General features: G+C 38.2%; 1 protein-coding gene across 1 annotated transcript in view; it reads right to left on the reverse strand.

Moving 5' to 3' along the window:
- Nucleotides 1-27,749, reverse strand: part of Ctnna1 (catenin alpha 1) — a 126,519-nt gene that overhangs the window by 80,737 nt on the left and 18,033 nt on the right. Inside the window, exons 2-3 of the mRNA XM_052155317.1 lie at nt 15,330-15,436; nt 13,751-13,946 (exon numbers count right to left, since the gene is read on the reverse strand). Coding sequence (XP_052011277.1) covers nt 13,751-13,946; nt 15,330-15,434 — 301 coding nt within the window. The 5' untranslated portion in view covers nt 15,435-15,436. The remainder of the gene's footprint in view (nt 1-13,750; nt 13,947-15,329; nt 15,437-27,749) is intronic.

The raw sequence follows: 27,749 nt of genomic DNA on the forward strand, positions 1-27,749 counted from the left end.
AAGAAACTCACCTTGCTGACCCTTGGCTTTTCCATACTTTTATTCTTCTTACATACTTTATTTGATCACGCATTTACATATTATTTGGAGAATATAGATGCCACAGTACACTTGAGGTCAAAAAACAACCTGCCAAAGCTGGTGCTCCCCTTCTACCACATGGGCTCTAGAACTAAAATCTTTATCTAGTGAGCCATCTCAACAGTCCCAACTTTTTCGCATTTTAAAAAGGCTTTCCAAGCTGAGACTCTTTCTAGTTCTCATGGGAGTTCTCATCTCCCTCAATTACCACATTAACCATTTCACACTCCCTGTACTCTATGTAAAGGAACACCAATGAATACAACAGTTTATGTTTGTGTCTATAACAGTGCTAACAATATTTAATTACTTTTTATTTATGTGTATTTGTGTATGTGTGCACAAGGAGGCAAGAAAAGGAGTCTGATGTTCTGGAGTTACAGGGAGTGGTGAGCCACTGGACACAGGTGCTTCCTTAGGATCCAAACTCAGGTCGCAGCAGGAAGCACTCTTAAATGGCTGAACAACCTCTCCAGACCCTTAAAGATACTTGTAGCGTGCTTCTTGAGCCACTTTTCTATATTCTATATCCAAGAAAGAAGGGGGTGGGGCACACAAAAAGGCAGGAGCAAGATGGGAGGGAGAAGAGAAAAAAATACTCATTTTGTAGAGGTACACCCCTCAAATTACAGTTCCCCCACCTGAAGTGTCTTTATTAATGAGTCCTTCCCACTTTAAATAACAGGTATATGATAATCAGTGCTACACAGTGAATGGGGCACAGTGTGTGCACTACATGGAGGAGGGCATAGACTACAGTATACGAGGTGCTAGGAGTTATTTATTTTTCTGATAGTTCTCTACAATTTTATAAGCAACATTATTATTATTATTAGTTATTATTTTATGTGCATGAGTGCTATGTTTATGTTTATGCCTCAGAAGCCAGCAAAAGGCATCAGATCCCTTAGAACTGGACTTACAGAGAGTTGTGAGACACATGTGGGTACTGGAAATCAAAAAACAGCCATCGCTTCAGCCTCATGAATATATTTTTTTAAAGAAAAGGTTTACAAATGAAAACAGTTAAAATATCTGTTATTTGTACATATAATATATAAAATTTGATGGGCAGTGGTGGCAAGCTCCTTTAATCCCAGCACTTAGGAGGCAGAGGGAGGCCAGCCTGGTCTACAGAACAAATTCTAGGATAGCCAGGAATACACAGAGAAAACCTGTCTCAAAATTTTAGTGTGTGTGTGTGTGTGTGTGTACACATATATACCACATATATATGTATTTGTTTCAGATTTTTGTTTTTGGGGGTTTTTTGTTTTTTATTTTTTGTTTTTTTTTGGGGGGGGGTTTGTTTGTTTGTTTTTGTTTTTGTTTTTGTTTTGAGACAGGGTTTCTCTGTGTAGCCCTAGCTGTCCTGGAACTCACTGGGTAGACTAGGCTGGCCTCGAACTCAGAAATCTGCCTGCCTCTGCCTCCCAAGTGCTGGAATTACAGGCGTGCGCCACCACTGCCAGGCCCGATTTTTGGTTTTTTAAGGCATAAAAAAATCTTATGTTAGGCTGGAGAGATGGCTCAGTGGGTAAGAGCACTGACTGCTCTTCCAAAGGTCATGAGTTCAAATCCCAGCAACCACATGGTGGCTCACAACCATCCATCAAGAGATCTGACTCCCTCTTCTGGCTTCTGAAGACAGCTACAGTGTACTTACACATAATAAATAAATAAATATTTTAAAAAAATCTTATGTTTGCTAGCTCATTATAAAACTGAAAAGGCAAAATTAATATATTGCTAAGTCTTTTTTTCTTTCAGACAAGGTTTCATTATATACCAAAGGCAAGCCTCAAACTTATATTCCTCCTGTCTGAGACTCCTAAATACTGACATTACAGAGTATACCACTACTCCTAGTTTCTAAAATCTTTTTTAAAAGCTTTATAAAATCAGGTGTCTCAAATATGGGTTAACCAGATAAAGCAGTTATCTATAAAGCCCAATCACACTTTTATTTTCTGTTTATAGCTAACACAAAGAAAACAATTCCAATTATTAGATGGACCTTAGGTAGGCATTTCTAACATATTTTATGAGAGCATACTGCTTCTTATTAATTCCCAGATCCAAAAGAGAAAGACCTTTTGAGACATCCACCTGGACGTGCTTTCTGCAAACCAGAAAAAAAAAAAAAAGGGACCTGTGTTAAAATGACACAAGTTTCTAGGTAAACAACTGAGTGCTATTAACCACCTTTCAACATGTACAAATTATTTATTTCAGGATCAATTTTTTTGGACATTCATAAAAATGTGGCACTTGTCTTATTTTCTAAGACTTTGCTCAAAAACTCATTAGGATATTAATGCTTCAAAGCCTTTTTCCTTTTCTTATATCTGCCTTCAGTCTCTTATTTAAAATTTAAAAGTGCTTAAAGCATGAGACATGAATACAGTTAACAGTGTTTGTAACTCTCTAGGGCCAGTGTGTCAGCTCAGTGAGTAAAGGCACTTGCCACCAGGCTAGCTTCCATCTACAGAGTCCAGCCGGTGAAGGAAATAACTGCTCTTCCAACTGTTCCTGACCTCCACAAACACACTATAGCATGCATGCACACACACAAACAAATAAAATGGAAAAGTTAAAATCTATGGTTTGCTGGTACAAAATAGTGTTTCTAAACTGAATCACTCCATAGAAAATGTTTTACAGTCATTAAAATTAAATTGTAGGAAGAAAACTAGATCCTGAACATATTTCAGTATCATAATGTAAAAAAAATAATGAAACAACCAAGCACATTGTCCTTCTACTCATTAACATAGTCACAGAAAACAGCCTGTAAATTAATTTACTTTATATTTCTGTGTGTATGCCTGAATATATGTATGTGCATTATGAGCATGAAGGAGCCCTCGGAACTGGAGTTACAGAAAGCTATGAGCCAATATTTGGGTGCTAGGAACTGAATCAGGGTCCTTTGGAAAAGCAGTCAATGCTCTTAACTGCTAAACCCCAATCACAAACATATGTTTTTAATCTCTAGTTACAAAATTATAGGTAACTTTTACTTTGCTTTTTTGATTAGTATCAAAATATATTCACTACAAATTATTATTATTACTACTACTACTACGACGACGACGACTTTTTGTTGATGTTGCTTTGTTTTTGAAATGTAAAATTTCGATTACAGTTGTTTTGGCCAGGCTTGGTGGCACACATCTGCAATCTAACCTTTCAGGAGTCAGCAATAGTTCTAGGTCATCCATAGCTATAGATCAAGTTGGAGGCTAGCCTGGGCTACATAACATAATACTCTTTATTCCTATCCACACACACACAGGGTGGGTGGTTATTAACCCCACACACAGTGGTACAGAACTGTAATGTCTATATTCAGAAAGCTGAGCAGAAAAATCACAAATTCAAGGCCAACTTGAGCTACATGGTAAGACTGTTGTTCCCTCTCAACTCCCTAAGAAGACCCTTTTTTTTTATTGTATTCAGAGTAGCAAAAAGTGGGCATTACAGAAAACTCTACTATCAAGTTTAATATCTTTATACATAAGTCTCAGATCTTAACCCCTAAAGATACAGAATTTCAGAAGAGAGAGAGAAAGAGGAAAGGAAGGGGGCATCACTTACTCCTCTACACCAGAGGCAGCTCCTCCCTCACACGTTATTCACTTAAGGAGATATGGCAAAGCCCTGGGCCCCTGATACAGCACACACTACAGAGACATAAGACAAGATCCCAGGAAATCTCTGGCATGTGCCTTTTACACTTTATTTTTTAGAGCCAGCCCAATCGCATCAAGTTAATATCGAGTTCTTTAAGCCTGGAAACCTCTCCATTCTCCCTCCCTCCTACCCCTCTCCATTCTCCCTCCCTCCTACCCCTCTCCATTCTCCCTCCCTCCTACCCCTCTCCATTCTCCCTCCCTCCTACCCCTCTCCATTCTCCCTCCCTCTTAGCCCTCTCCATTCTCCCTCCCTCTTACCCCTCTCCATTCTCCCTCCCTTCTACCCCCGGTGGCACAGCACAGAAAGAAGCTTTGCATTTTTCACTTTTATAGTTGACAGAATATTTCTTTAAATTAAAATAGAGTACCACACATATTCATGTTCTCATTTTCCTTTCTAATTCAAGTGTGCCCTGCTGCTATTCAGAAACACTCCAAAGAGAGACACTTGCTTCCGGATTACACATTCAAATAAATGCATAACATGCATTTCAACCTGGAATCACTTTCTTTAAGAAATTAGCTAGCAGTAACTAAGCCACTGCAACACAGGGCTGGGCATGGTGGTGCACACCTGGAATATCAGCACTTAGGATGCTTAGGTAGGAGGACTGATGCAAGTTTGAGGCCAGTCTGGGCTACAGAATGAGATTCAGTCTCCAAAACACAAAAGCAAGTCAGTGGTGTGCATTCCTGCATTCCTGTGCTCTTAGCACTAGGGAGACAGAGGCAGGAGGTTCAAGAATCTGAGGTCATCCTCTGCTACACAGTCAAGTGGCAGCAGGAAACGCCAACTCAAAATTTTAAAAGGGGCCAAAATTTTAAAATTGAAAAGGTGGTTCAGCAGGTAACAGCGGTACTTACCATCAAGCTGGATAACCTGAGTTCTCTCCCAGACCCAAAAGAGTAAGGTGAGAAACTGATTTTCTCTAATTTCCAATGGTATAGCACACAAATGTACATATAGGTATACATGAAATAAACATATTAAGAGAAAAGAATTTTTAAAAACAAAAACAGACCAATACTGAGATAACCTCTGCTACACTGTACAAATACATTAAGGCAGTAATAGTACCTGCTGTAACTCAAGAGCATTATCTCAGTGGGCGTTATTTTTGTGAATTTAACAAGACAGATCTTTAAGAGAGGAACAATTTCAAAATGGTAAGAAACATTAGAATATAATGACTTCCCTATCCTCCCGTGCAGGCTGGCTGCATCAGCACCTGACTCTGCAGGGCAGCATGTGCTCCCACACGGGCACTGACCGAGCAGACAGCACCCTTGACACACCCCAAGTCAAACACAGCCTTAACCCAGACTTACTGGATTGGAAATGATAACCCAGTATCATTTTCCAAAACTTATACTTTGCTTCCCCTGCTCAACTAAAATGAAGAGCAAAAGAAAAATTAAGTGATGAGACCAGGTGTTTGAGGGTAAATAACAAATAATGTTTTTACTTAATCATAGGCCTCAGAACATATGGAGGTTAAGAAATGGATGTACTTCTAACAGATCCAGATAGAAAAGATCAAATACAGAGAGACATAGAAAGAATCAAACAAAGGCTTCGACAAATCAACAAAAGAAAACTAATGCTTATAATAACCAGTGCTGCTGTAATCGTACTCACATGCACTAGGACATTTCAAATATAGCAATAAAAAAATTCAGTATCTACCACCACCAAATACTATAATTTTCCCCTTGCTTCAGGGGATCAAATTCAGGATCCTATGCATGCTTAGAAAGGATTTAACCACTGAGCTACAGCCCAAATTCAAAAGAGCAATTTTTGAAAATTATTTGTCATTTTTATTTATGTGTATATATGTCACCTGTATACATTCCCATGGAGGAAAGAACAGGGTACTGGATCCCTTGAAGCAGAAGTTACACTCAAGTGTGAGTGCTATAAAACAAATTTGTTCTCTGAAAATACAGCAAATGTTCTTGACCCCTAAGCCATCCCTCCGGCTCAGAACAATTTTTTTTAAAGGAAACATTTTACACTTACAAAACAAACAAGAAAATCTAATGGGATATCCTAGTACCTATAGAGACTAACATTTTTCCCTACACAGCATCACTTTATGGCATATACATGATCCTCTAGAGAGCTCTCCCACAGTGTCCTGTGTGTGGGGTAAAGATGTATCCAGATTTGTTTCACTGTCCTCTGCCAACAGGAAACCTATTCCAGACTGAGCATGAGTCAAACTGGGCTAGTTATAGACACTGAGGAAGAAAAGATGTTCTGCTGATGACCTAACTAAGATGAATATCTTATTGTGGGCATCTTGTCTAGTACATATACACAGAGTACATGAAACAGAGGCACACCAAATTACCAAAATTGGGAGGTAAAAGAATCCCCGGGATCAAGTCCCCAAATCTTTGACCAATACCTATACTCAAGAGATACTTCTAGGGGCTAGAGAGATGGCTCAGCAGGTAAGCTCACCGACTGCTCTTCCAAAGGTCATGAGTTCAAATCCCAGCACGCACATGGTGGCTCACAACCATCCCTAAAGAGATTTGACACCCTCTTCTAGTGTCTGAAAACAGCTACAGTGTACATATTTTATATTTTATTAAAAAAAAAATCTGTCCCAGGTTGTAGTGGTTTAAAGCACTGGCTGCTCTTCCAGAGGACCTAGGTTCAATTTCCAGCACCTATACAGCAGTTCACACCATTTTTAACTTGTCCAGTGGATCTGAAACCCTTCTCTAGCCTTCACAGGTACCAGACATGTGTGATATACAACAGACACATGCAGGCAAAAGACATCTTTAATAAAAATAAAATAATAAACAAAAAATAAAATAAAATATTAGGCCAGAGAAATGGCTTTGAGATGCAGGAACTTGCCATCAAGCCTAAGGATTGAAATTTAATCCCTAAGAAAGTAAGACAACTACAAAACTGTACTCTGATGTCTACATGTGTACCATTGCAAGGGTACATCTCTTACACATACACACACACATATACACACACACACACACACAAAATATTTCTGTCAGCTAGAGAAATGACTCAGCAGTTAAAACCACTAGCAGTTCTTTCAGAAGACCCACATTGAGCCGCGGGTGTTGGTGGCGCACGCCTGTAATCCCAGCACTCTGGGAGTCAGAGGCAGGTGGATTTCTGAGTTCGAGGCCAGCCTGGTCTACAGAGTGAGCTCCAGGACAGCCAGGGCTATACAGAGAAACCCTGTCTCAGAAAAACCAAATTAAAAAAAAAAAAAAAAAAAAAAAAAAAAAAAAAAAACCACATTGCTAACACAGTAAGTACCCTCATTAAGCAGCTCACAAAAGCATACTCTAAAAGCAGCTCTAGGAGATCCTATAACTCTGACCTCTGCAAACACCCACGCTTCTATGAGATAAATACAGACAGACAACATATACATATATATATATATAATACTTTTAAAGCTTTAATAGAAATATTATTAATCTTAAGCCCAGTAACAGGGGAGGAAACTAATGCAATAACAGGGTGTGGTTGGAGTAGAGATGTAGCTCCAGAGTAGAGTCCTGCCTTAGAATGTACCAGGCTCCAGGGTTCAGTTTCCAGCACTACAAAACTAACAGTAAATAAACTCTTTAATTAAATGCCTATAATTAGTGTTAAACTTTAAAAATATATTAACAAAATAATAAAAAGCTAGAATTAAAGATAAGTAATGTATTTATATGTAGCCAAGATCTCAACAAGAAATAAAACTAAAGGAACGTACAATATTACTTATTGTTAACCCAGTCAGTAAAGACACCTGCTGCCAAAACTGATAAACAATGTTTGATTCCCAGGACATAGAGAGTTTTTTTTTTTAAAGAATGTTATGGGTTGGAGAAATAGCTCAGTGGTTAGAAACACTAGCTGCTCTTCACAGGACCCAGGTTAGATTCCTACCACCCACATACCAGCTCAAGGCCACCTGCAAATCCAGTTCCAAAGGAGAGATCCAATGCCCTCTTCTAGTCTCTACAATATCAAGCTTGCAAATGGTACACAGTTGTACATGCAGACAAAACAATACACATAAAATAAAAATTATACAAAAAATTAAGAATTTTAAATGCAATGCTCACATATAAATCTAAGTATATAGAAAACTCATGCTTAATACTGACAAAAGAAATCAAAACAAAACAGGGAATACCTTTTCTGTGGGTTGGAACAGTCAATTTAGTAAATGTATCAATCTTTCCCAAAATGATACTTACATAGAGAGCTGAAACAACTACAATGGCTAATAACTTAGAATTAATAAACTTAGAAGACTGTTCTAAAGCATAAATGCTATTATGGAAGCTAATCTGTGGTCGACTAGACTAGATTTGGAAATCACCTAAAAGCATGTCTGAGATAAGAGAAAGGGGAAGACACACCCAGACTTTGGGTGGGACCATCTCACTGCTGGAGTCCAGCACTCATCAGTTTCCAGATATGCCCAGATTCTGGAAGCCACCACAAAAGCTCTGAATGGCCCACCTGCTTCACCCTGCCCACCATGATGGGGTCTATCTCAGGACCATGAGGCAAAATAAAACATTCTTTCCTTAAGCTGCTCCTTGTTCTGTTGTAGAAAGTTTAAAAAAATAAAAAATAAGTTATATAACCAAATCTGTGTGGAATTGGCATATTGGAATAAGGAAAATGAAGACTCGGTTAAATCAATGGAAGGAAACCCAGAGCCCAGATCTAACTTCACACTTACAACCAACATATTATTAGCAAAATTTATTTAACTGAAAAAAGACAACATTTCCAAAAATGCTGAAGCAACTGTGTTCTCCATAGGCAAAAGAAGCAGGAGAAGGGAACCTAAACACAATTGATTTAACAATTCAGATTTAAATATGTAATTTAAAAATACAAAAGTAGCCGGGCGTTGATGGCGCATGCCTGTAATCCCAGCACTCTGGGAGGCAGAGGCAGGTGGATTTCTGAGTTCGAGGCCAGCCTGGTCTACAGAGTGAGTTCCAGGACAGCCAGGGCTACACAGAGAAACTCTGTCTCGAAAAAACCAAATCCAAAAACAAAAAACAAAAAACAAAAAAAAACAAAAGTAAGTGGGCATAGCAGCACATGCTTTTAATCCCAGCAAGAGCATCTGAGCTGAAAGCCAGCCTGGTCTACATAGTAAGTTTTAGAAGAGCCAGTGCTACACAAAGAGAGAAATAAAATGATAAAGTTTTTATAAGAAAACACAAAAATCTTCATGAGCTTAAACTTAGTTAAAATTTTAGACCCATAAGTGGTATAGTAGACTTAATACAGTAGACTTAATCAAAAGTAAAGTTTTACTGGGGTGGGGGTTGTTAAGAGGCTGAAGAAATGGTTCAACAGTTAAGACTGCAGATTGCTCTAGTAGATGACCCAATTTTAGTTACCAACCCTCCTACTGGGCAGCTCCAAACAGCTGCAATTCCAGCTCCAGATTACCCAACAATCTCTTCTGGCTTTCAATAGCACCTAGACCCACCCACCCACACAATCCCCATGCAGAAATACAGACATACACAAACACATATACACATAATTAAAAATAAAACCTTTATAAACAAATACAAAAAATGCATGTTGAAGATATTTACAAGAGGCATCTTTACTGTCCCATGAATAAGTTATAACCATGCCATGGAAAGTTTAAACAATCACCTGAACATAACATCCTTAAAGAAACAGAATTATAAATACAGACCAATACTGGAAAGACCTGCTTCCTTGGGAGTGAGCCCTGTATCACTTGATGTACTAAGCTGTAAGCCTGTCCCAACAACAGAAACAGAATTCTGTGGTTCTACATCATTCCCTAAAAGTCCTTCATTCCACACCTGGCATTCCAACCACTTTCAAGTGGCACCTAAGCCAAGAACACCCTTATCTCTTAGCTGAGAGGCTGAAAGGCCAGAGGCTGAAAGGCCAAAGGCCAAAGGCCAGCCTGGTTCTGAAGAAAAAAAAAAGAAAAAAAAAAACCCCACAGGAACTAATAATTTTCTAGACCTTTTAGGGGAAGGATATTTTCTGAGATGAAACCTGAGACCTTGTGTGTGCTCTACGATCTGAGCCAAATCCCAGACACAGTCCTTACCTCTGCTCTCAGCAGTGCTCCATAGCGCTCTCCTACAGTGAGCCCTCACCATCCCAGGCATAATTTACATGTCTGTGCTCCTGCTTCCCTGGAGGACATCCTCCCTTTCTTCTCCATTTAATGATCCAATGGATGTTTTAACACATTCAGGAAAATTTCTAACCTGCTGTTTATCTGCTCATCATTCTTTCTATATTCGTGCTATTAATTTACATTTCATGTCCATGTGTCCTGAGTTCTACAACGAAACAGGAAAAACAACTTCTCTATTTACAGTTGTTTGAATGAGAATTGCCCATCAGTTGGTGGAAGTGTTTGTTAAGGATTAGGAGGTAAGGATGAGGATGAGGTGTGGCCCTGGGGATGGGCTTTGAGGTTTCAAACACCCACACCATCCCCAGTGTCTCTCTCTGCTTCATGCTTGTAATAAAAATCTAAGGTCTCAGCTACTGCTCTAGCACCAAATCTGCCTGCTCCCATGCTCCCCACCATAATCACCATGGACTCTAACTAATCCTCTGAAACTGTAAGCACCAATAAACTCTTGCTTCTGTAAGTTGTTCTGGTAATGGTGTCTGTACAGCAATAGAAAAGTAACTGAGACTATACAAGAAGAGGGTCTTGCCCATCAGAGGAACACACATAATCAACCCCATTTTGTTTTTTTCCCCAACATCTATCCTTCCTAGAATATTCACTTTTACCTAATCATATGCTTAACTGAACCCTCTATTTTCTTTCTGGTTTTTGTTGGGTCCCATCCCCGCCTCCCCTGCCACCTTCCCTCCCCGACAGTGTCTCATTCAGTAGCTCATGCTAGTTCTTGGCCTTTCTAACAACCAAATGTTGAAAACAATGTAGGATTATACAAAGGTGTACATCTGCTTCAAGTCTTCACTCAGACATGGACACAAGCAGCAGGGATGAAGTTACTCATATCAGAGCAAGTCCCTACTATCAGCAGCCCAATATTTATTTTTTTAGATAAGGTTTGACTATATAGTCAAGGTACGACTTTCAATATTCCTGCCCATGCTTTCTAAGAGGTAAGATTACAGGCAAGCCCCACAACAACCATCAAGTAAAATCCTACTCCAATGTGTGTCTAACAGTTATCTTGATTGCCAAATCCTTTTCAGATTTAGAGTTATGGAAACAATTCTCTGAGCTTATCTCTGTGGAATTATCTAGATTATGTTAAAGAAGAAAGATGTCCTAAATGTGGACAACACTATCTAATGGGTGGGGGGGGGGGTACTGGACTGATAAAAGGAGAAAACAAGCTAGGCACAAGTATTCCTAACTCTCTGCTTCTAGACTGGAGGTGCAAAGTGAACAGATCTCCTCTTCTGCCTTCACACCTTCCTCACTGCTGGACAGTACATATGTATGCCCTGCAACTTCAAGCCGAAATAACTTCCTTATGTTGCATTTGTCAGGTATTTTCTTAGAGCAATGAGACAAAGCAACTAATACAGAAACTATTCCTCCTCCCCTGACTTCCAATTTAACAGCACTGGTCCTATTTTTTAATTATTTAACTCATCTCAACTGTCTGGCATCCCTTAAACCAGGTAAGTGCTTTTTTTTTTTTTTTTTTTAGACAGAACTCTTACTATTCAAGGACTCATAAAATATACTGAAGATAACCAGAGGCAGCCCTCCTCTTTGTGATCTGTTAAAATACCTATCATAATAGCACACACGTATAATCAAAACATTTGTGAAATAGGCAAAATGATCCAGTTCCTAGACAAGCCTGAAGTAGGTAGCAAGACTCTACTGTGTGCCAAAGATATCATCCATGACTTATGATGAGTACAGGGTGTCTTTGGGGGTGACAGAAATGCTTAAGACAGCAACCACAGCTACATAACCCTAAGAATATACTACAAACTCTGAAAGGATGAGTCAGTGTGCACTATATCAGCTTTTTATGATTCTTCACCTACATGAAAGCATTCATATTTGTAAATACACTTAAAATGTGAGAAAGGAACTTTTCTTTCTCATACCACACTCTTTAGGAAATAGCTAATTATCCTAAAACACAATACCTATCTATCACAGAGCAGATACCATGTTAGACCACGGAAAAGACCAACAAACTATAAAGTAAGCTGCCCTACTAGAGACTGGAAAGAGGAGGGCAATCTAATGATAAAATTAGAAAGAAAACACTTAAAGCTAAGACTGACCTACCCAAAGACTGGGCAAATAGATGTGTGCCCTCTAAACAAGAAAGGGCACACACAAAGGCACCGCATGCTTCAGCCTGAAGAAGGCTCAGAACCTAGTTTAAGCAGATTGTCATTACAATGTGACCCTAGACCACAGGAGTTTAGATGTTGTGAAACTAACTGACAACTGGCTCCCATGGTAGGTTCTTAGGAGGCTTGTTTTATTACCTTGAAAACAAATGGACCTGAGTTTATGAATGTGGATGTTTGTGATACACTTACAGCATTATGGTGGTGTTTTAAGGTACCCAAATTTTCATACATGTTATTCATATAAAAAATTATACAAAACTGTATGCATTCATTGTTATGGTTGCATAGGGGCTGGAGGCATGGCTCAGGGGTTATGAATACTTGCTGCTCTTCCAGAGGTCCTAATTCCCAGCAACCACATGGTGGCTCACAACCATCTATAATGTGATCTGATGCCCTCTTCTGGCACACAGGGGTACATGCAGATAGAGCATTCAACATAGAGTAAATAAATCTTTTAAAAAAAAAAAAAAAACTGTGGTTGTATAGAAAGCACTGGGCACACACAAACTCCAAACACAAAAATCTGACTTTTTTTTTTTTTGAACAAACACTTCTTTAAACACAGCAAGCTTGTATTTTTAACAGTGTAGGAAAATCGGAAAATCTTAGATTAGGAATTAGCAAACTATATTTTGTATATCAAGATAGCACATTTCTGCTTTTGTAAGTTTTAATCAGATCATACCTTGCACATTTGTGTACATATTCTCCATCGCTGCGATCCAAATTCAACAGCATGGCTAAATGGCTTCAACAGAGACTCTATGACCAGTAAAATTAAAATACTAGCTGGCCCTTTATCAAAAAAACCCTAGAAACCCCGGTCTAATCAAAAGTAGTCAACACTGACCCCATACAAACACATCTTACAGTCCCTCAAGGAACCACATGTTTCCACAGATACCAACCAGGCATTCCTTAGATAAGCAATTATTCAACTGCTAACCTAAAACAAGTTAGGTTAGGCTTCAGACCACTAAAGACCGTCTAAAAAAAGGAAACCAGGTTTTCTTCTGCTGACTGATTATTCAAAAAAATAATGGTAGCTTAAAAGGAACATTTATAATCCTTTGGGGCTCGTTGGGAGTCTTCTGAATCTTCAATGTAAATGGATATCTGTTTCCATATTTCATTCATTCATTCATATGCTTGGCAAAAGTATATGCTACTGGCCCTTAGCAGTAGATGGTACCTCCTGCTACATAACTCCTAAAGTGTTCTCATGGCACAGCAGTCCAGTGAATAACCCATGAGAAAGAAGGCAGTTAGGGCCGTGAGCTGGCTCAGTGAGAGGTGCTGCCACACTTGATAACCAGAGTTCAAGCCCCAGGACTCGAATGAGGAAGGGAAGAAGAGGAGAGGGAGGGAAGGGGAGGGGGGAGGGGAGGGGAGGAGGGAGAGGAGGGGAGGAGAGGGGAGGGGAGGGGAAGACTCCCACAGTTGTCCTCTGACTTCCAAATGCCACGCTGTGGCACCCATAGATAGAAACGCAGATACATGTACACATATAAATAAATGTAAATTTAAAATTTTACTGAATCTCTTCCCTAGGAATCCTGTCTCTCTTCATATATTGACCCACCTTGTTTTCGAACATCTTCTACAGCAGCCACAAGCTCCTCCTTGAGAAACTGGCTCTCTTTTGCAATTTTATCCCCCTTTTCCAAGAAATTCTCAGTTGCTTGTTCAACAGATGCAGCCAAAACATGGGCCTTCTTAGAACGGCCTCTCTTTTTATTAGAGGGCCCTTTACTGTTGGTGTTTACCAGGGTTGTCACCTACAAGTTTAATTTTAAAAAAATATAATCATTTTAAATGAAAAAATAGCAGACTAGTATCTTTAAAGACAGCAATCCTAAGTTCATAAGTAAGTTAGGTGACACACTTAAAGATCTTACTAAACATGAGATAATGACACAATCCTAAAAATTATGCTATATTTAGTTTCTAAAATAATTTGTTTCTTAATGTGTAAGATAAGAAATATAATGCATATTTTAATTTCTTAAGTAATCATTAAGTTTTTAGAAAGACTTTTTTACAGACTAAAACTAGGATTAAAGGTAAGTAAAATGTCATTTTTTTAGTCAGGATATTCTAGAAATGGCTGGACAATAAATTTAACTTTACCAGAAGACTACATTTTCATTGCTACTAGTCTGCAAAATGTTCTCAGACAACTTATTTCTGAAGTCTGTTCAAGTTTATTAATGTAAATCTTAGCATTAATTAGTAAAGGCCCTTAATAAAGAAAAGAAAGATTGCCCATAGAAGCCTGCTGTGATGATGCTTAAAAGTTCCAGAGCATTAGCCATCATTAATAAGTTTAATATACCAGATGATCTGTAGGTTGAAGATGATTAAAGATTTGTTATAGTGTAAATCTGCCAAACATAAGACCTGAAAAGTACAGTATACTGGGTTCAAGAAAGCAAATGTTCCACTAACCCCCACACATCTACATATAGACATATAAAGTAATAGTTTATGACTTGGAAGGCAAGTTTTTTAAAGACAGAAAATGTCATTCTTGTTTTCTCTCTCTTCTCATATATAAATATACATATATATTAACTATGCCAAAAGAGTAAAAATATATAGCTGCTAAGTTAATAAATGTCATCACACTATGATGCATGTATTTGTAACAGAATATACCAAGCCTACATCCTCAAACTAAATTACCTGCCAACTAATCCTACACATGAAGGGTACTAAGATAAGGGAGACCCTTGACCATTAAGGCACACCTTCCTTGAATTTCCTGTCTGATGGAGGGTGACGCTATCTGCAAAGCACAAATACTTGGAAATTTGTACTATATAATACCAATAACCTTTATTATCAGCAGTAAGATTTCAGAAAGGGCAGCCTAAGGGTAGTCTAAAGAATTAAATAAAGCCAGGCATGGTGGCACATGACTTTAATACATGTGGCATTCAAGAGGGATCAGGAGAGTTCAAATCTACCCTCATATACCTAAGGAGGTTGAGGGTATTCAATTCAATTCAATACGTACCAATTCAAATTAATTGTCAAACTAACTAAAACTCAACCAACTCAAATTTAGAGTCTGAGCTAAATTACCTTGGTTGTGGTTTGTTGGCCAGACCTACTGCTAAAGACTGTTACAACAACTATTTGTGTTTTCAGATAGTTACCTGTGTAACGAGAGGCTCCAACAGTCTTTCAACAGCCAGAGTCCTAATCTCCAGGCTTTTGGGGTCCCATTTGAAGTTTATGTTGCCTGTGTGGACAGCAGTCATTTCTAAGAGATAAACAAAAACCTAAAGTCAGGCAGGCATCAAACAGAAACATGAAATACATTATAAAGCTCCCACAAAGACTGTCCTATCAGTAAAGCAGCATTCAAAGAGGAAGTAACTCTAACCTGCAAATGAGCTCTTACACATAGCAATTTTGTATTTATATGAAGAGATAATCTTGACAAAATTTTTCCAGTACAAATTCACTAAAGATTAAGAAATCTCAATCCTGGGCTGGAGAGATGACTCAGTAGTTAACAGCATTGGCTGCTCTTCCAGTGGATCCTAGGTTCAGTTTCCAGGACCTGCATGACAGTTCACACTGTCTATAACTCCAGTTCCAGGTGATCCAACACCCTAACACAGGCATACATACAAGCAAAACACCAATCCACACGAAATAAAAATTTTAAAAAGAAATTTAAAAAAAATTAAAAAAAATTTCCCACAGGTGTGGAGGCACACTCCTTGAATCTCAGAACTCAGGAGGCAGAAGCTAGTAAATCTCTGTAAATTCAAGGCCAGCCTGGTCTACTTAGTGAGTTCCAGCACAGCCAGGACTACATACTGTAAGGAGAGAGGGTGAGAGAGAGGGAGGGCATCTCAACCCATTAATGAAATGGCTCAGCAGTTAAAAACACCGCTGCCCTTCTGAAGGACCCAGGACTTGAACCCATATGGCAGCTAAATGCCACCAGTAACTGCAGCTCTAGCCTCAATAGTGACTGAGCACACATATGGTGCACATACACACATGCAGGCAAACCACTCATTCACATAAAATAAAAACAAATCTTTCAAAAAGATAAAGAAATCCCAATCTAAACTTAATTTTGAGTTAATAAATAAAGGAGATGCAGAAGTAGAGTAATCCTGTCTATGAGAAAACAGATATAGCTCTTAGCAGAACACTGTGGTCCATTCCTGCAATCTCAGCACTAGAGAAAGGGGGACTGTCATGAGTTCAAGGCCAACCTGGACTGCATGCACAGTATATTTCCTAGCGAGTTACAAAGGTCTACATAGCAAGACCCTGTTTTTAATTTTCTTTAACATTGGATATAGTGGTGTCTGCCTGTATTTTAAAGTATACAGTAAACTGAGACATGAAAGTCATTTGAACCCAGAAATTCAGGTTAATTTGAGCTTGTGGTAGTTCACATGTGTAATCCCATCATCTGGGAAGCTGGGGCCAAAGGACTGCTGACCAACCTTAGTTACACTTGAGACTATGTATCAAAAAAGAAACTATAAGGGTAGTAGTCTAAGAGATGGCTGCTCAACAGATAACCCTGGAACCTAGATAAGGGTAGGACAGAAGAGTCGCTCCAAAGTTGTCCTCTGATCTCCACATACATGATATGGAACGTATGCATAAATGGCATAAAAAAAAAAAAAAAAAAAAACTAGGTGTGGTGTAGTATGCCAGTAATCCCAAATCCTCAGAAGAATAAGTCAAGAAAATATGGTGTAAATTCAAGGCTAGTCTGAGCTTTGGAGTGAGGCCCACACATACACAAAAGGAAACAAACAAACAACTGCCAGAGGGAACCAGGGAGCTGGGCACAGGGGTTCATGGCTATAATCCCAAACACTCAGTGACTGAAGCAGGAATTTTGTAATTCCAAGACTGCTGCATAGTGAGTTCCAGGCCAGTCTAGTCTTAAGAGAATGAAATCCTATGGGGGGGGGGGGGGGGGTGGACCCCAAATTAAAAAATTAGTAACATTTTACAGAGGTATATGAAAATGTTCAAAATACATACTACTAACTCCAGAAAACAAAAAGTGTAAAGGGAGGAGCTGAAATGCATCTACCAAAATATTAACAAAGTCTACAAGTTGGAAATAACCTATAACCTATTAAAAGTAGTATTAACATTTTTCTTTTTATAAACTGTGTTTTCTATTATGGAACTACATAACTATTCAAGGAAAAAGGCTATTTTCATAATTAACAAAATTAAACTCTTTACATAATATAATTAGGACAACCAAATCCAAGAGCACACTAAATCATCTTAACTATTTAGAACTTTTCTCATTTATACAGGGAGACTACCAACAGATTCAATTAGAATCTGTAGAAAAATAGATTTTGATCCTCTGGATTACGGTATAGTCTATCTTAATATGAATTAAGGAAAAAGTTCTTCCAAAGAAAAGATCTAATAAATATAGGATAATATCTTTTAAATAAGACACCATTTAGGTCAAGAATATAGCTTACCCTATTAGTCCCAGCACTCAAAAGACTTAGGAAGAAAAATCACAAATAAAAGGCCAATCTGGGCTGAGGAATAAAAACCCTGTCACACAGAGTGAGTTCCAGGACTGACAGCCAGGGCTACACAGAGAAACCCTGTCTCAAAAAAAAAAAAAAAAAAAAAAAAAAAAAAAAAAAAAAAACCTGTCACAAAATTTAAAACAAATGTAAAGTTAAGAAAAGGGAAAAGTTGCCTGTAATCCCAGCACTCTGGGAGGCAGAGGCAGGTGGATTTCTGAGTTCAAGACCAGCCTGGTCTACTGGTCTACAGAGTGAGTTCCAGGACAGTCAGGGCTACACAGAGAAACCCTGTCTCAAAAAAACCAAATCCAAAAAAATCAAAAAAGAAAAGGGAAAAGTACCACTTAGGACACCCACAGTAATAAATGACTCATGTTAGAATCTAGAACACTAGAACATGCGTCCGCAAAGACGGTTAAGAGCACTTACTGCTCCTACAAAGGACCCCAGTTCAGACAGAACCAATGCCTCTGTATCCACATGCACACAACCACAGACGCAGATGTTCACATGCACGCGCACAAACACACACACAGTTTGGGGGTGGGGGGAGACAAGGTCTCACCGTGTAGGCCTGGCTGGCCTAGAACTTGGTATGTAAATCAGGCTGACATCAAAATCATAAATCCACCTGGCCCCTTGCCTCTGCTGAGATTAAAGTATTACCCTACTATGTCTAGCTTAAAATAATAATTTTTAAAGAAAAACAAAACTAAACCAACTAGATAAGAGCTAATTGAAATACTAAATAACTATATGGTTTCATAGAAACACAGATTATTTATGACCAAGGAAGAAAACACTAACTTTACCTTACAAAAAACATGGAACACATACCCTTAACCAAGTTATCAAACTATATCTCTTGACATGAAACACTATGAACGATAAAACATCACTCTAGGGCTATAGGGACAGCTCGGCAGTTAAGAGTAGAGACTGCTCTTCTAGAGAACCCAGGTTCAATCACCAGCACCCACATCGGTCAGCTCACAGCTCTAACTCCACTATACCTGACACCTCTGGCCTAGGTGGGCATCCACATGTACATGCACATAAACACACATACACACTCATAACTAAAAATTAATTTGGAAAATCATTTTGTAGTACATCACGAAACTATGTAACTACAATCTAATGTTTAGTAAATACCAGAATGATAGTAAGTCATGTACCACAAAATTTAAAAAAAGGTCAAGAAAATCAAATATATAAAATTTTAAAATGGATTATTTATAATAAGCATAGTAATTCATGTTAATTTCTAAATTTTCACTATTTCACTTTAATTATCCAAGCATCAATAAAACATTGAATCACATAATGGCAATTGGAAAACAAGAACTGGATTTGCAATACAAAATGCAGTTTCCAGACAATTTGTTCTTATACTTGTATATGCCAGGCCTACATACTTGGGTCCTTAAAGGTTATTTGTCTACTGAACTGATAAACACAAGTCAGTAATCCTTAAGAGATGGGATGATCTAGGTTGTTAAAGTCCACTAACAGCTCAAGCAAATGTCATCAAATGTCATAGATAAGACAGTTCAGAAGAAATTATTTGCCCTGTGGATCCTAGTTGCCTGGCATTTCAAAGAGACTGCACCAATACAAATAAGAGAACCTTTCAGGATTAGAGGACTAGACTCTGTGATTAAGGAAAGTAAACCCAGGTGGACATTTAGAGCAATCCATAGTTACTGAGAAAGTGTGACACAATCCACTTTGAGGGGTAGGATGGTTGTACTTGGAACTGAACCCAGAGCCTGACACAGGCTAGGCAGTTGCTCTACCACTAACACTGACTCATTTTCCCAGAGAACTACTTCTAATATTTTTCTAATATAAAAAACATTCTAGATACAAGGAAAACAAAAAGAAAAGAAAGAAGCTTTAATGTTTCAGGTTTACTTTATTTGAGACAGAGTCTCACTACATATCCTTGGCTGGCCTGGAATTCATGCCTGTCTCTGCCTCTGCAGTTCTGGGATTAAATGTCTTGTTCCACTACACCTACAGTGAAATTAATTTAAGGATAATTCATATTTTATTTGCCTTCATGTATGTACCACACACATACAGAATGCCCATAAAGCCAGAAGGATTCCTAAAACTGAATGAGTTGCCTTGTGTGTACCAGAAACCAAACCAAAATCTCTGGAAAAGCAGCAAATGCTCCAGCCCCCAAATTAAATCATTTTAACAAGATGGAAATGGTGGTCTATGTCTATAACATCAACACTTGGTTGAGGCAGGAGGATCATCTCAAGGCCATCCTAGACACTGAGTTGAGTCCAGCTTTAGCTACAGAATGAAACCCTATCCCCAAACAACAAAAAGCCTGTGAATCTTTTACTCTCCTGATTCTGAGACTTCAGCCAGAGCTTCCCATATGTTAAAAGGGAGCTCCATTGAGAAAGTTAAGTCTCTGCTACTTCCAAAAAATACAACTGACAAACTATAAACACAACAATAAAACAAAATGACACCTGGCCTCCCCAGGTGGGAGATGGACAGACAGACCTACAGAAAAGATCAACTCAAAAGTTTGTGCCCAACTGATCAACTCCAAGCAATTATCACAAAGTTACTTCAAATGACCTGAATTTAAGAGAAATCAAACAAATTTCTACATGAAATCCCCAAACTTAACTGTTGGTAACTCTTTTGAACTATGTTGGTATCCTGACAGTACATAGCTGGATTGCTGGTATCCTGAAAAACTACTTCTAAACAGGTCCACATCCCTTTGTCCTATCCTATTTATCATCTTTTCTCCCCTACCTTTTGGGGGGGGGGGGGCAGGGGGGAGTGAGAGCCCTTATTAAAGTAGGTTTTGAGAAATCTAAGCCTATAGGTGGCACCCAACATGGCTTAGGCATAATGGATAATTCTTCTAATGTGCTAGAGGAAAGGTCAGGTTATGAGTGGTTAGCAATGTTCTTTAAGGTTGGCAAAACAGCAATTAAAGCCAATCAGTGATCTCCTACCTGGTTCCTGGATGGAGTTTTTTTATTTTGTTTCCTGGTTTAAAAACAAAAACAAAAATTCTTTTTAAAAAGATTGGGGGGAAAGCTGACAATGTTCATATGTTAGATAAGATTGCAGAGTTAGCTAAGCACTTAGAGAGTTTGCAAATAGAGGTAGAAGTGTTGGGGAAGCAAAATGCCAGTGGGAAAAGAAAACAGTGTTCAAGCTTGATGTCTGAGACCAGGAATGTACTGCACACTGAATGAAAAAGGGAAGCTAGGAGGCTGGAGAGATGGCTCAGCAGTTAAGAGCACTGACTGCTCTTCCTGAGTTCAATTCCCAGCAACCACATAGTGGCTCACAACCATATGTAATGGAGTCTTATGCCCTCTTCTGATGTGTCTGAAGACAGCTACAGTGTACTCATTAAATAAAATAATAAACCTTTAAAAATTAAAAGAAGGAAAGGAAAGGGGAAAGGGGAAAGGGGAAAGGGGAAAGGGGAAAGGGGAAAGGGGAAAGGGGAAAGGGGAAGGGAAAACTAAACAGGCTAGAAAGTAAACTGCTACCTTGCCCTGCTCCATGCACTTTCACTGCAGGCGTCCAGAGTGCCCTGAAATTAGGGGCCCAGGACAGGTACCATGGGATAGTGTTCAGCCAAGTGCACTACCAGAGGACTTGCTCAGGCCCACACAGACCCTTCAGGTTCCATGTCTTTGTGTAGCATAAGCCTGCTAATGATGGTGGTCCTGCCTATAATTAGCTGGCCTGGCATTCAACAGAAATTCTAAATCTGAAGCATTTTAAAGAGGCTATGGTATTATATAGCTTGCATTCTCCGTTACTTAAAGAAATGTTAAATACTTGGGCTATGCAGAATAGGGTTATCCCCCAAGATTGGAAGAGATTGGTGTCAGCTGTTCTATAAGCTGAACAACAATTACAATGGTGTCATGGTGGAGGTACAAGGCTACAAAATACAACAATAGAATATAGCAAAGAGGATAAATGTTACTAAAGACAAACTGCTTGGGGTTATAAAAACAAATCCAATCTGATGATGGCATAATTGAACAATGTTGTATTGCGGCTTTAAGAGCCTGGGGTTTGATTGAGAATGAGGGAGGGGGGAAGTCTACTTTATTTATGAAGGTAATACACGGACCTGTAGAAGCATTCACCAATTTCTTACAGAGATTGGGTCCAGCTATAAATAGAACCTTATCAGACCCTGAAACCAGACAGTCATTGATAGAAATATTGGTCTTTGAAAACATGAATACTGAATGTAGTAGATGGGGATAGGGAGGAAGAAATTAGAGTCGTGGCATATGTGAGAAAGGAGATGCAAACTGAAGCAGGGAATAGAACTGCTCAATTGTTGTTTCCTTACATTAACGGCAAGGCTGCTCCAGTAGAAAGGACAGGAACTTTTGGAAGGAGAGAAAATGTGTGTTCTGGCAACAGTGGTTAATGACCAGAGACCCAAGTTAACGGTGTAAATGAATGGTGCTGACATAGAAGGCTTGGTAGATACAGGAGTTATGTTAGTATACGTTCCCAAAAGTCTTAGAATTCAGATTGGCCACTTTAGAAGATTTATACACAGTTTATAGGAATTGGTAAATTATCAGGAATAAATCAAAGTGTCTGATAGATTAAATGTGTGGGAACAGACAGGCAAACAGGGAAGTTGAAACTTATGTAGCTGACATACCCATACATTTATGGGGAAAGGATCTTTGGATCCTTTATAGCAATGTGGCACACAAATTAATTTCCTGCAATTCTGGGGACAGCAAATGAGGAAGTTAAGTGTGATGTGGTAGATGCTCCTGGGGAAGGTATTGATACAGGGATTGAGAAAAATCACAAACTGTGCTCATGATCCAAAAACAGGATATCACAGGAATCAAATTTCCAAATTTATAAAGGAGCCACTGCTCCACTGCTGACATACCAATAGCCTTGCCCCTGAAATGGTCATCAAAGAGACCTGCATGGCAAGAGCAGTGACCATAACAGAAGGAAAAGGCACTTGAACAACTGATAAAGAACAGCTGGAGGCTCAACATATAGAAGAGTCTACCTGCGCATGGAATTCCCCTGTGTTTGATGTAAAAAAATAGATTAGGAAAATGGAGGAGGATAATAAATTCAAAAGCAATTAACAAGGTATTTCAACCAATGGATCCTTTACAGTCTGGACTTCCTTTTCAATCTTTTTATAGGCCACAATCATAGCCTATAAAAATAATTGACTTGAAAGATTGCTTTTTCACAATACCCTTGCATGAGCAGGATAAGGAAAAGTTTGCTTTCTCAGTACCTACACTGAATAATAGTCATCCACAAAAGAGATACCACTGGAAGGTACTTGCACAGGAATGTTACATAATCCAACTTTATGTCAATATTTCATAAGCAATTCCCTTGATCTATCATTTATTACTATATGGATGATATTCTGTTGGCTGATTCTGATAAAGATGTTTTAGAGAACCTGTTTAAGGTAACACAAAGAATTCTGCCATGCTGGGGATTACAGACTACTAAAGAAAACAATACAAAGAGGAGATTCATTTAGTTATTTGGGTTATAAAATCAATCAACAAAAAGTTCCACCACAAAAGGTACAGATCCATAGGGACCAATTGAAAACAATGATTTTCAAAACTTAATGGGAGTTATTAACTGGCTGAGGCCTACACTTGGGTTAAGTGCATATGAGTTAAGTAATTTGTTTCAAACATACAAGGAGATTCAAATTTAAACAGTCCAAGATCTCTAACAGCTGAAACAGAAAAAGAATTAATTCTTGTAGAACAAAGAATGCAAGATGCATATGTTATCAAATTGAGTCTTTGGTCATCTTGCCTTCAATTCATTCTCCTACTGGGCTGGCTCATTATACAAAGAGAAAATAGTATTATGGAATGGATTTTCTTAGCTCATAAACAATTTTTAAAAATTGAAGACATATATACAAAAGATTTCTGAGTTAATTATAAAAGGTAGAATAAGATTATGCCAACTGTCAGGAATAGGTCCAGCCAAAACTGTAGTATCTCTTACAAATGCTGAGATTATGTCACTGTGGGATTCAATGAAGACTGGCAAAGAGTTTGGGTGAAATTAATAACAAATATCCAAAAAGCAAATACATACAGTTCATTAAAAAAACTAATTGGATTCTTCCACATATCATAAAGAAAACACCAATTCCAGAGGCACCAACATGTTATACTGATACAAACAAGATGGGGATGGCAAGTTACAAATCAGATAAAATGAGCAAGGTACTCAAAAGTCCATATGCCTCAGTTCAAAAGTCAGAATTATAGGAAATCCTAATGATAATATTAGATTATGCTAAATCTCTTAACATAGTCACTAATTCTTTATATGCAGAAAGAGTTATATGGATATAGAGACTGCTGAATTAGTACCTGATACTCAGAATTAACCTCATTATGTATACAATTACAACAGGCCATCAGAAGTAGAAACTATCCATTATATGTTACTCATATTTGGTCTCCTATAAGTTTGCTAGGTCCATTAGCGCAAGGAAATGGTGAAATTGACCAATAACTAATAGGAAATGTGTTATAAGCCTCAAAATTTCATGAAAAATATCATATTAACGGGAGAGATTTAAAGAATTTCCATCACTTGGCAACAAGCCAAAAGAAATAATTAAAAAAAGTTCTATTTGTTCTCTATACAAATTCTGTTACCTGCTGGTAGTAACTCTAGGGGTACCAAAAAAAAAAATGATATCTGGCAGATAGATGTTTTCCATTTTGCAGAATTTGGAAAACTAAGGTATCTACACCATACCACTGACATGTACTCAGGGTGTAAACTGGCAACTGCTTTAAGTTCTGAAAAGGCTGACTGTGTTATTACACACTTACTGGAAATAATGGCAAATATGGGGATACCTACACAAAGTAAGACTGATAATGCTCCCTCATATGTATCCAATAAAATGAAACAATTTTTTATATATTACTTTATATATAATATACTTTAATATAATACACTTTATACATACTTTATATATAATATAAATATAATTTAATATTTATTATATATATATAATATATATAAAAATAATATCAAGTATGTTACTGGTATACCACACAATCCCACAGGACAAACAGTTACAGAAAGAGCCAACTGTAACTTAAAAGAAAGAGATGCTTATTAAACAAAAAGGGAGAATAAAGCCGGGCAGTGATGGTGCATGCTTATGTATCTACAGGGGATGAGAAAATATGGTTACTGACAAAACTTAGAAAGATTAGATCTGACCAGGGAAAAACTTTTATCAGCTGAGACATCAATATCTTCACAAAGCAAATGGCCCAGGTGATTCACTCTCACAGACTGTCTCAGTTACTGATTTCTCAAAAATATTCATGCACATCAACTTCAAAGGGCTAGCCAAAATGATCGATCACACAGAGACTGGACAACCCAGACTTGACAACACATAGACTGGGCAAAAACAGAGACTGGGCAACAAATGCTACAGCTGGGGTTTTTGTTTTGGGTTTTTGTTTGTTTTCCTCTTGTTTTTTTAATTTAATTTTACTTATGTTTTTACTTATTCATTTTACATTGCTCCCCTCCTGATCACTCCCTCACACAATCCTTCCTCCACCCCTTCTCCTCTGTGCGTATGGGGGGCCCCTGGGTATTCCCCCAGCCTGGCACTTCAAGTCTCTGTGAGGCTAGGAGCATTCTCTCCCACTGAGGCCAGACAAGGCAGCCAGCCCAGCTAGAAGAACACATCCCATGTACAGGCAAGAGCTTCTGGGATAGCCCCGTTTCAGTTGTTTGGGACCCACATGAATACCAAGCTGCACATCTGCCACATATGTGCTAGGGACTAATCATTTTGCCCCTTGGGCTCCAAACAGGAATACTTCACCCCAATTCAGCATGAAGCAGTTATAAGAAGACCGGCATCCCAATCCCTTTAAACTGGAATGGATGGTTTGGTTGTTTGGTAAGTTACAACTGTTATCATCGAGGATGGTACATTGATAGAAACTTAAGGTTATTTTGTTTTATTGTATACTGACAGAAACTTAAGCTTTTTTTATTTGAATCATTGTATACTGATAGGAATTTAAGGTTGTTTTGTTGGAATTATTGCATACTCTAAGGAATTAAAGTTGTTTTGTTTTTATTGCATACTATTAGAAATTTAAGGTTGTTTTGCTTGAATTATTGTATCCTGATAGGAATTTAAAGTTGTTTTGTTTATTATATATTAATAGAAATTTTAGGTTTATTAAACTATATTACACATAAGTTATCTATTTAAACTATGATGCAGAGTTCTACTTTTATAATTTTTAATTATTTTTGTTAAAGATTTATTTATTTATTATATGTAAGTACACTGTAGCTGTTTTTAGACACTCCAGAAGAGGGTGTCAGATCTCATTACAGATGGTTGTGAGCCACCATGTGGTTGCTGGGATTTGAACTCCAGGTCTTCGGAAGAGCAGCCAGTGTTCTTAACCGCTGAGCCATCTCTCTAGTCCCTTTTAATTATTTTTATTGTGTATAAATGTTAATACTAGAGAAAAAAAACCTTCTTTAAACAAAAAGGGGGATATGACGTGGAAATTTCTGGTTGTGTCATGTGATGCACACTCACGTGATATTTTGCTGAGGCAGGTCCCGAAACAGGACATGAGATGTTTGGAAAGGGTGTAAGAAGGACTCAATGGACAGCGACTGGTCGCTTGCATAGCTAGCTGTGCAACTCTTCTGTTCGTCTTCACTGATCCTCACTTTGTAGAGAGGCAGAAAAGCATTCAGCTGGTCCCAGTCACTCCCACTGACTCCTGTCAACTCAGCAGAGGCCTGGCTGTGCTGCTGTTGCTGATTTGTGTTTGGTGACTCTTTTAAACTGAACTGCTGGTATCCTGACAACAAAGACTGGAAACGTCCCCAAAGAACTACTTTTACACAGGTCCACAACTCCTTGTCCTGTTAACACCCTTCTCCCCACCTTTAGTCGGTGGGCTGGAAGGAAGGTTGAAGTGTTTAAGAACCATAAACAAAATAGGCTTTGAGAAACCCAAGCCTTTATAAAACATTCACACACATACAATTTTAAAATGAAAATACTTTTTTTATTTTAAAGATGTTAAATTTCATATTCTACATCCTTTGAGCCCTATAATCAAAGTGTTGATTTTATTATTAAATTTGTTCTTTACAATCATATGTGTATGAAATACATTCTAATTATCTTTACTTCCCGTCCCTGACAAGCCCTCCTCCCTACAAACCCCTTTCTGCAGGTGCCTCTGGAAGCTGGAGGCACCTGTCAACTGTCTGATCTGGGGTGGGAATCAAAGGTGGGTTCTGCAAGAGTAATATGCATGCTTAATCACTGACCCATCTCTCCAGCCCCCAAATAAAGACACTAAAAGGAGACTTAAATGACACTACATCAATCTAATTAAACTGTTCCTCATTAGTGCCTATGAATTCCCAAGCCATACTTTTGACCAAGTTTACAGTACTGTACATTGGTTACCCCATAACAGTCACACCACTATTACACAAAAGCGCAGATCTTTCTTGGCTGGTTGTTATTACAGTAAGGTTCACATCTAATTAAAACCACTAATGCCTTTTTCTCCTCTACAAGCCTACACAGGTAGCACTTCTCACCACTACAAAAAGTAGCCAGCAGGGAGTAAATTTCCAGTTCAACTGCATCTTGCAAGCAAAGTATGTGGTTGGTATCTGCAGCAACAGGGTCTTTCAGTAATGTCAATGGTTCTGAACCTTCCTAATGCTGCAACCTTAAATACAGTAACTAATGTTACAGAGCTGTATTATAACATAAATAGCCATAAAATTATTTTTGTTGCTATTTCATAAATATAATTTTGCTATTGTTATGAATCATAAGGTAAAACCCAAAGGAGTCAAGACCCACAGCTTAAGACCAAGTGACTTAACAGCCTTTGAATTGTTTTATTAAACTTAATTTTCTTAAGCTTAATATAAGTT

Source organism: Apodemus sylvaticus, chromosome 13 (assembly GCF_947179515.1).
Source record: "Apodemus sylvaticus chromosome 13, mApoSyl1.1, whole genome shotgun sequence".
NCBI classification, from domain to species: domain Eukaryota; kingdom Metazoa; phylum Chordata; class Mammalia; order Rodentia; family Muridae; genus Apodemus; species Apodemus sylvaticus.